At 46.3% G+C, this 9843-nt stretch overlaps 1 protein-coding gene across 5 annotated transcripts in view; it reads left to right on the plus strand.

Moving 5' to 3' along the window:
- The window catches only part of ARHGAP22 (Rho GTPase activating protein 22), a 311784-nt gene that overhangs the window by 65503 nt on the left and 236438 nt on the right, over positions 1-9843 (plus strand). For 4 of the 5 annotated variants that reach the window (XM_014521979.2, XM_025207433.1, XM_025207471.1 and 1 more), the window contains one exon: positions 2630-2717. In XM_014521979.2, coding sequence (XP_014377465.1) covers positions 2630-2717 — 88 coding nt within the window. Of the gene's footprint in view, positions 1-2629; positions 2718-3372; positions 3397-9843 lie in introns of those variants that run through there. The other variant, XM_025207726.1, reaches the window with a different exon arrangement.

Consider the following 9843-nt stretch of genomic DNA (forward strand, 5'->3'; position numbering starts at 1 on the left):
TTCTGCAGTACAACCAGCAGTAATGTTTATCATCAGTTATTTAATATGTGGACATATTAGCCACTCTTAGAACCTTAACTTTTACATTTCCTGCTTTTCTATGTTTTTTAATGGTTAATGTTATATTAACATAGGGTGAGCAGCATGTATTTGGCAGGTGCAGGGATGGCATTTTCAATTCCTTAGACTAAAAGTTACAAATTCTAAGTCAACTATTAGTCCACAGGACTTCAGTTCCTACAGACTCGGCATTGGTTTGTACCATGTCAGTCATTGGAGTGGCATAACACTAACTCTTTAAAGGACTGCTTGCTCAGTGGCTTGGGAGTCCTTACTCTAGATTTTTACTGATGTTCCTTGTCATGAACAGTCTTCTAATGCAAGTCTAATGGCTGGGTGAGCGAGGGAAGCTGTTTGCCATCCCACCTCGCTTTGTTAGGTGTGGAGCTCTGCCACACTTTAGTGAGGCTTTCCTTGTCTACAGCATATTGATCCATTCAAAGGAGCAAATAATTTTAATGAAGCGGATTGTATGGAGGTGAATCCTGAAGAGGAATCAAAGCTTAATTTCCACCTGAAAATATTTTCCAGTTCAAGAACTGCTACTTCAGTAATTTATGCCTGGTAAATTCAGTGTTCTATGCTTAAAGAGAAGAATAAAATTTAATTCACTTACATTTAATGCCAGCTGGCTCCTTGGTTTATTATAGTAATTTCTTCATTAAAGTGTCTGTACAGAAGACATTATTTGGAGAGGCAATGATAAAGCAAAAATATACAACAACACAGATTTAATGGAAAAATTAATTTACTGGCTTTCCTGCTTCACAAAAAGCAAGACTGCAAAGATTACATGGAAGATTTTATTCCTTTATTTGAAATCCTTGCTTCCCTCTTCTGCCATCAAATACCAAAATTATGTTACTTCAATGGCACGAGCCTGGAAGCAGACAAGAAATTTAATTGGGATTGATTTCAGTTACCGATATTCTGTTTGTTCCAATGTCTCTTGGGCTTAGCAATTGTTAAAGTGATTTGAGAAAAGATAATAATCAGGCATGTGTACTGGGAATGTGCATGAATATAGATGACTCATGAAGGGTAAGTGTTGTGTTGTTTAGTGTTCTGGTTTGTAGCCTGATTGTTGGGTGCTGTCAGGAAAAAAAGAAAAAGAAAAGTCCTGTAATTCAGTCACTGTAAGTGTAGTTTGACTTTCTGGAGACTGGAGTGGGGACTTACTTGGGGTCCCTTCCCCTCCCTACCCCCAGCCCACCTTGCCAGTCCATTTTGGCATTTTCCTACCCACTTCACCTTACGTAGATTCCTAAGAACCTAAAATGGGAACTCCTTAGCTAGCACTTAATGTCCCCTGATCTCCTGCAAGTAGACATCAAATGGGAGGGACCTTCCTTTGCTTAGTGCAGGGATCCAGCTAGCCAACATTGGCAGTTGGCCATACATCCTTCTAAAAGCCCATTGGACAATGAGAAGATCTTTTTAGATTATCACTGTCCCTACCCAGATGCTGATAAGCCATGGTGGGTTGGTCTTTATCACTAGTCCTGGTTGGTGATCTGGTCTGGAGTCTGAGGAGAGTGGTGACTCGTGTATTTTTATCCTAGCCAGAGAATGACTACCTGGAGCATGAACTTGCTTAGGTGAGTCCTATCCAATACAATCAGTTGACTGATATTGCTTCTTAAAGTTCTTTTTTTAGCTTTCCCCTGAAGAAGCCTTTGATTTTTGCAGGTTAAATTGCTTGAAATCTGGGGGCTCTTGTTTAGCCTACTCCAAAATTCCTAAATCTGAGCTACAATACGCTAAAGCTAAAGCTAGGCTCAAGCAAAATCCCAGCTACAAACAATCATGAGCTCTGGTGGCATTTGCCTCTGAAAGCAAACTGAGGGGTTTAACCCTGTATAAAGCTCAAGGTTTACCAATTAGAAAGATGTCCATATGGCATTTGACTTTTGGATCTAATGGCCCTCCCTCAAGACTGAAGGGAACTTGGATCAGTTGTTCTACCTGGTGACTTTGTGGGACTTTCTCCATGCTGCATTTCTTAAAATTAGGCCACTTACTCAGATGCTTAAATATGGATGGTAGGTGTTGAATTTTTAGCTATCTGATACTGAAAAGGTTGGATTTGGGGCCACAACTGAAGTGAGAGAAAAACTAAGAGAACGGATATGTTTTTAGATGAGAAGTTAAGAAGAGGTGGTGCTAATGAGATTCGTAGATACAGGGATAGTGTTCCACGTGGAAGATGTGGTGGTTGTGTGCCCAGTGTTGAGATCCTTGGGGAAGCAAATGCCTCTGTTCATACAGCATTGAGTATACTGGGGCTCACTGAATAATAGTGTTTACCGTAGAGGAGAAGGCTGTCATATCCACGGTGATGAGGTCATGAGAGATGACAGAAGAGACAGGCATATGGCAAATTAACTTGGAGAAAGAAGGAATGACATACAAGACGGAAGTGAAGGAGGTGCAAAATGTGGAAAGGAGAAGAGCCATTTCAGTGGGGGAGAGGGATTTATATCTACCAAACTTTGCTATGTGTTATATTCCTTTCCTTCCCCTCTTCCTGGCCTTTCCCCCTTCACTGGTATTTCTGTGTCCCTTACAGGGTTTCATTCCACTACAAGGCAATCAGGTGAGCGAGCTGGCACCTAATCTTGATGAACCAGGAAAACACCTCTTTGAAATTGCCCCAGGTAGGCCAGCATTTCCTTCTCCTTCATATCTAACACTGGGTTGCCCTTCAGCACACATTTCAAACGGCAATAGACTAGCAAGGCTTGCTTCTGTTCTGGGAAATCTAATATGGTATGTTCATTATCCAAGCATATATGTGTATCTAGGACTCACTAGGAAATAAGTTTCCACAGGTGTCTCAAGGGAAAAAAATGATTTTTTAAAAGCAGGAAACTGAAAAAAATTAATGAGTCACCACAGTAGCACCCCCTGGGAACTGCAGTTCAGGTGCTTCAAGCCCCATTTTCCTCTTGTGTGCTGGGTTACTGACTAGATTACATCTCTTATAATATACTTGCTGTGACAAGAAAGTGCACCACGAGTATTATATCGCCTTTATGGATCCTGCGAGACGTGCTCAGTCTGGGCTCCTGGCCCATAGAGGACAAAACATGAAGCAGCTAGACTATGACTCCCATTAGGTATCCAAGCAACACTTCCAAATGGAAAATGTTCAAGTTATGGGGATGTGGTTTTTACAATGGAAAAACAAAACTTTTCCATGGAAAGTAAATTGAACTTTTTGGGGAAATTATTGTTTAGTTTTAAAAAAATCAAATTTTCAAGCAAAATAATTTGAACCAGACTATTTTATCTTCCATTTTAACAGTTCAGATGGCGTGGCTTGGTAGCTCTAAGGTATATGTATGGACAAATTCTGCTCTCTGTCATATCTGCATTAGCCTGAAGTAACTCCATTGACCTCCATAAACTTACCTATGTTGTGATGGGGCTCCTGTGAAAATAATTTTTAAAGTTTCTGTTTGAATTACATTTTTTTGGTAGGTGTAAGTGGATCTGGGAGAAAGGGGTAATATAGATAGTTAGTGGTCTTTTTCTGAGCATGTCAAAAGGGGCCTTCTGGAAATCCAAGCTTTAGGGCTCTGTGATAAATGTTTGTATCGTAGTTATCCTATTGCTTAAGTGAATCTTCTTATGTCATCTTGTATGTGTCTCTAGGTTTTACAGACACTTGCTGTACCTTCAGCTGGAAATTACTTGCCTCTTCTCATTTCCTAGAAGAGAATCTTGACTTGTGTGGCTTTACTTTGTCTAGTATTCTAATATTATAAAAGCTTTAGTCTGTCTGTCTGTCTGTCTGTCTGTCTATAACGCTTTATGCCCACTCTGATTGGCTGTCTTGGCCAAGAGCATTTGGACTGCAGGTGCCGGTGGTGCCTCTGAGGAGAGCTGCCATGATGGCAGGGACAGAGGGGATAGGGGGGCACTGAGGCCAGCTATTTATATAGGCCCTATCCCAAAACGCTTTTTCCAGATTTCAACAGTCCCATTACAGAAAGAAATAGGATAGAAGAAGTAAGAACCTAGAGACATAGGCTGTGAGGAAGACGGAAACGTACTGCTAGGATCTGAAAGGGATGGGGGAGATTCAGAGGCTCTGTGCTTGGGGCAGGAGTTGTAAAGAAGGCTTTTGCAGCACTAGCAATGAAACTGAGGTCAGCCTTGGTGGCTAGGGACAGACATTCAAAAAGCCCAAGCCAGCATTGATTCAGTCTTTGCAGGTTTGCCTAACCTGCAGAGAATGAACTGGTTTGGAAGTAGATAGACGTTCAGCATGTGCCTGCAGTGGCTCAAGTCAGAACCCAGCACAGGGAAGCTGAGCTGAGGGGGAGGGAGGGAGACTCTATTAGGTGCTGGGGAGGGCTCTTCTCCCTCCTTCTCTTCCTCCCCCCTTGCTGCCGTGAGGTGGGGAGAGGGGCACTTCAAGGCTGCTTGGCCCTAGAGGAGGCCTCTTTCCCCTGCTTCTCCCCCATCACTGCAGGATGGGGAGGGGGGCTCTATGGGATGTTGCCCAGCCCCAGAGGGGGACTCTTCCCCCCCCTCCCCCCCCCCTGCCATAGGACAGGGAGGGGAGGCTCTTGCAGTGCTCCCTGGCCTGGCCCAGCCGGGGCACAGAGAGCAGCTTTAACGGAGCTGCAGTTGCCAGGGGTGGCCCCAGCCCTGTGGCTCAGCCTGGCCTGGCCTCGCCTCTCTCATCCCCAGCTAAGGCAGCTGCTTGGTGGGACCAGGCTGAGGGGATGGGGCCACCCCAGTGGGTGTAGCTCAGTCACCGGGGAAGCGACCACAGCCAGGCAGCTGTTTCCCCTGTCAGTGAGCACAGCCCCCGGCATGTGCAGCCAATGGCTGGTTGGGCAGCGGCTTATCTGGGCCCACTTGGAGGCACTGCAGGGGCTCATGGTGTTATCCGATTAGCTCAAAATAAAGAGTGAGACCTTTGTAAGAGGGGGCAAGGCAAGACGCTGCATTTATTGGTTAAGCGCTTAGTGTACACACACACACACACACACACACACACCTACCTCCCTTCTGTTTTGCACTGGTATATGTTGCCCATCTCATCGGGGCTCGAGTCAACTTAGTGGCCAGCTAGGTTGAACATGAGTAGGAGCCAGGCTTCTGTCAGTTCGTCTCATCAGGCAAACTGATGCTCCAGAATGTTATGCAGAACAAGACCCAAAATCAGCATGTCTCGCCCCACGTTTTATAGTTTTGTTAATTCATCCAGTGCCCTGGGCTTTTGCCATGTTATCACTGTGTTTCTCCTTGAAGGTCAATTTATGTTGTTCTCTCATTGTTCTGAGGCAGATTCTTCTTGTTTTGGTCTCTTATTTGTCTGCATTCTTCAGCCAGTCGCCACCTGGTGTTTTCCTTTTCCACAAACACACTCTTACCCATACCATCACACACATACAGCATACGAAGGAGTGAAAGGTTGAGAACTTATGTCCAGCTACAGAGTAATACAAAATGGAGTTTCTTAAGAGCAAAACTCAGTAAGTACACAAAAAAAGCACCAAGTTAATACACAAGATTAAGGCAACAGGCAAAAGTCTATCTCCATGTTGTTTACCTAACATAAAGCTGGTATTTATGATATTTGCATAACCATGGAACCTCAGCAAGCCTCTATGGTGGGTGGCTGCTGGGCTCTGGGCCTGCGGTGCCTCTGAGTGGGCCCAGATAAGCCACTGCCCGGCCAGCCCTGCTGGGCTGTGCTTGCGAACAGGGGAAGCAGCTGCCCCATTGCACTCACCTCTCTGTCACTGAGCTGCAGCCGCCTGGCCCAGCTCCACCAAGCAGCTGCTTTAGCTGGGGCTGAGCAAGGCTGGGCTGGGCCCTGGGGCTGGGGCCACCCCCAGCAGCTGCGGCTACATTAAAGCCACTCCCTGTGCCCTATCTGAGGCCGGACAGCGTTGCATGGAGTCGTGTCCCGTCCCCCCCGCAACCTCTTGTGGTGGGCAAGAAGCAGGGGGAAAACACGAAGGGGGCTCTGTGCAAGGCTGCGTGGCCCTAGCCACAGAGGGGGATTCTTCCCTCTGCTATTCTCCTCCCCACCCCTCACGGGGTGAGTGGGGCTCTGTGCGGCACTGCCTGGCCAGGGTGTGGGGAGTGGCTGTAACAGCTGCAGCCACAGCCACGGGGGGAAGAGAAGGGGAAGAGGCCCCGAGTCCCCCTCTGTCTCAGGCAGCTTTGCATAGAGGCCCCACCTCCAGCCCTGGCGGGGGGGGAGGGGAGGAGGAGTAGTCCTGCTCCAGTGCCCCACTGACCCCCCCCTTCCCCATCCTGGGGGGAGGAGGAGGAGCAGGAGGAAGAGTCCCCCTCAGCACAGAACAGAGCCCCCCTCCTTGCCCTGCAGGACAACCATCCCGGCACAGTGCCTTTAAGGTGAAGGGGGCAAAGAGAAGGGTTAATTGCTCTCTCCGTCCCTTCTGCCCTGCAGCCAGGGTTTGCCAGCCCCAGAGGCCACTGCCGCAGCCCCCTCTCCTCTGCTCCCTGGCTGACACGCAGACCCGGCTGCATTGGGGGAGGAGGGGAAGGAGGGAAGAATTAATCCCCTCCCTGCCCACTTTTCCTTAACTGGGCCATACAAGCTGGTGTCTCGCCATGTCCCTCCCTACTCTGGCTAGAAAGCAGAAGGGAGGGGCCAGCCCATCTCTGGAGCAGAGCAGAGCCCTGCCTAGAGAGCATGCTGGGATGCTGGAGTACTCTGGTTTATCTTAAACCAGCAAAGGGTCTGGGAAAGACATTGCATAAACTGGTTTGATCCAAATCAGTTAAGTCTGATACTACATTCAACCAGGTTTATCTCAAACCGGTTTCAGCCATTTTCAAACTGATTTATGTGCACTGAATGTCTGTTCTGTTACAGGTTTAAATCAGTATCTGATCACTTAAACCAGTTTATGTGTAATGTCTGTCCCTAGCCAACAAGAGAGAACAGGGAGATAGATGAGCCTGGTGAGGGCAGCTAGAGCTAACTGGTGTGAGGCATTGATACATGGGTTCTGGAGGGCATGGTGAGCCAGTGAAAGTGGCTCAGGATACAGATGATTTGGGTCTACTGTTTCACAGTGGTTTACAGAAGGTATAATCACACATGACACTTAAACCAGTTTAAATGCAGTTTAAACCTGAAGCAGACAGGCATTCAAGCCTGTTAAACTGGTTTAAAAGCTGCCTAGAATGGTTGAAAAGTATACCTGGAAAATCAAGTACTCTTTTTGAGTGCTCTGTTTACTGAACTGGTTCCATGTTATATGTGGACACCAGGCATGGATCAGTCAATTGTGCAAGCATCCCACAGCGCATTGCTCTTCACTTCCCTACCTCTTTTTCCCACAGCTACCTCCACTGCTGCATTTGACCAGTCTGGTGCACAGCCAGAACTCCACTGTCCTTTTAATTCCCCCTTTTCTTGGCACTTTATCCGTATACTGTGTTTTCAATAAAAGCTATCCTTCTAACAACCAGCTGTGAACTCACTTCCTGCTCAACTGCAGCCTCTCATCATGGTCCCCTCAGCCTCCTAGGAACCGAAAAGCATGGGTCTAAGCATTTATTTTTCCTCCCAGCGACCCCAGGCCAGCTGAGCACCCTGCAGACTTTGGTTGTCATTTGAAGGCTACTGAAGTTTTCTGAACTCATGTGAGAAGGAAAAGTAGAAATCTGAAAACACTCCCAGCCACAGGTCACCCATTCTCTGGGACTCCCAAAGCATGGGTGGTAGCACTTTTCCTCCACTTGCCAACTTTGGGGCATGCTGGGATGGGTGCTCACTTCCGTCCCCTAGTGTTGGAGCTACAGTACTTCACACACAGTTGTGAACTATTTCTCAGTAAGTGACATTTGCAGATGTTTTAATTTTTTGATGCGTGTCTATACCCTATTGCGCGACTGTTGTGATCCAGTTCCCATACAGCGATATTTTTGGAACAGTTGTTATATGTATCCATGCCAGAGGCAGTCTCACACGTGGACTGCTTGCTTTCAGTTCACATTGCCAGTCTCCCCTGTATAGGCTTACCGCCTCCTTCCTTGTTATCTAATTCCCTGCAGAACTGGTACTGCTGATAGGATAGGTCAACAAAGCACCAGCCTAACACAATTACATCTAAATGGACTGACTCTCCAAGGTATGGCATATTGTCCATAGTTGTGTGTTAGTGCCAGAAGTAGACAAGCTTTTAATGCTATGTAGGAGGGTTTTTTCATGCTACCTAATCAAATTGGACTTTAAATGCCTGTGTTCTACACTCTTCATGGCATAGTATTAGGTAACATACAACAAGTATACCAGCTGAAAGGCTTTCAGTTCCTGCAGCAGTGCATACGTTGGAATAAGTCACTGCAACAGGATTCTAGTTGATTGCTGGAAGCTACCTGAAAAGAAGGGAACATTTCTTCCTCTCCTGTCAGTGTAGGTTATAAATGATCACTTCCTTTCCAGTCAGGTAGGCTGCATCATAGTCAGGGTGCACAGTCATCTTAGGGGCTGCATTTCCATAAGCCATGGTGTTGGGCTCAGTCACTACTTGCACAGGAGAACTCCTTGGCAGTGTCCTGAATGGCCTGCATTTGGCACTTCTATCTCCTGAGCCAACTCTTCAGTTAAAGGAGGACCTTTTTATTTGAGACCTGAAAAAGTCTGGCTGCTTGCAATGATTCACAATCCCATTGAATCTTTCTTAGAGCAGTGTATTTATCCTGTTCTCATAGCTGCATTTCTGGTTCTTGTATATGTTGGTTTGCCATGCAATGTCATCTGGGCTTAGGAGTATTTTTCACTTCCTGAAATGTTGCATGTTGTTGCTGTGTGCTATAAAGCAGTTCTGTCTATGATCAAAGTGGCTGCTGTGTCTGTGGGGTATCTGAAGCAATCTCTGCGGCTATTTGCAAAGATTCCTAAACAGCTTTGCATACAAAAACTACTATTGCACAAGGAGCTTTTCTGCTTCTCCATGGACAAGTCTACATGAGACGCTAAATGCACAGTAGACTAATTCTACTGCACATTAGCACGACAGGCAAAAACCATGCTAATGTGTGCTAGAATTAGTCTACTGTGCATTAGTGTTACAAAAGCGTGTGCTGGCTCTACTGCGCCCTAGCGTCTTTTATGGTGCGTTAAGTTAATACCTGTTATTACAAGTACTAAACTTAATGCATTATAATTATGGTGCGTTAATTCACGTGTAGACGTGCCCCCTAAGATACATTGGCCTTGCAGGAGTGGCCTGAACCTCAGATGCTCTGGGTTCAGTTTCTGGTGCTGGTAAAGGGATTTTTTTGTGCTCTCGAGGAAGTCACTTAATCTCTCTGCACTCCTGTCCCCATCTACAAACACTGAACAGCACTTCCCCACATAGTGAGGGGTTATGAGGATAATTCCATTAATATTTGTGAGGTCAGGAGCTGGCAGAAAACCTGTAAAAAGCTAATCATTGCACGTCTACAGAATATGATGGGGAACAGTAACAGAACTGGTGACTGGCTCAAAGATATCCATGTGCTGCTTACAGCATGTTTATTCCTGGCCAAATTTGTCCCCAATGCTATTTCCCCTCTGAGTTATGGACAAGTGTTGCATTACTAGCAGAGAAATGCCTTTCTCCTGCTAGAATCCAGCAACACACTGGCTGGCGGTCATGCACTTTCTCCCGCGGGAAACATACTGAATCTGATCTGCCTTTTTCAGTGTGGAAGATCTTCCTTGCACAAGAGTTTTCTGGCAGGAATGAATGCTTGCTTGCTTCCATTGCTCCACACCTCTCAGGGACTGGAAAG

The sequence above is a fragment of the Alligator sinensis genome, unplaced genomic scaffold, assembly GCF_000455745.1.
Source record: "Alligator sinensis unplaced genomic scaffold, ASM45574v1 scaffold264_1, whole genome shotgun sequence".
Classification (NCBI taxonomy): Eukaryota; Metazoa; Chordata; order Crocodylia; family Alligatoridae; genus Alligator; species Alligator sinensis.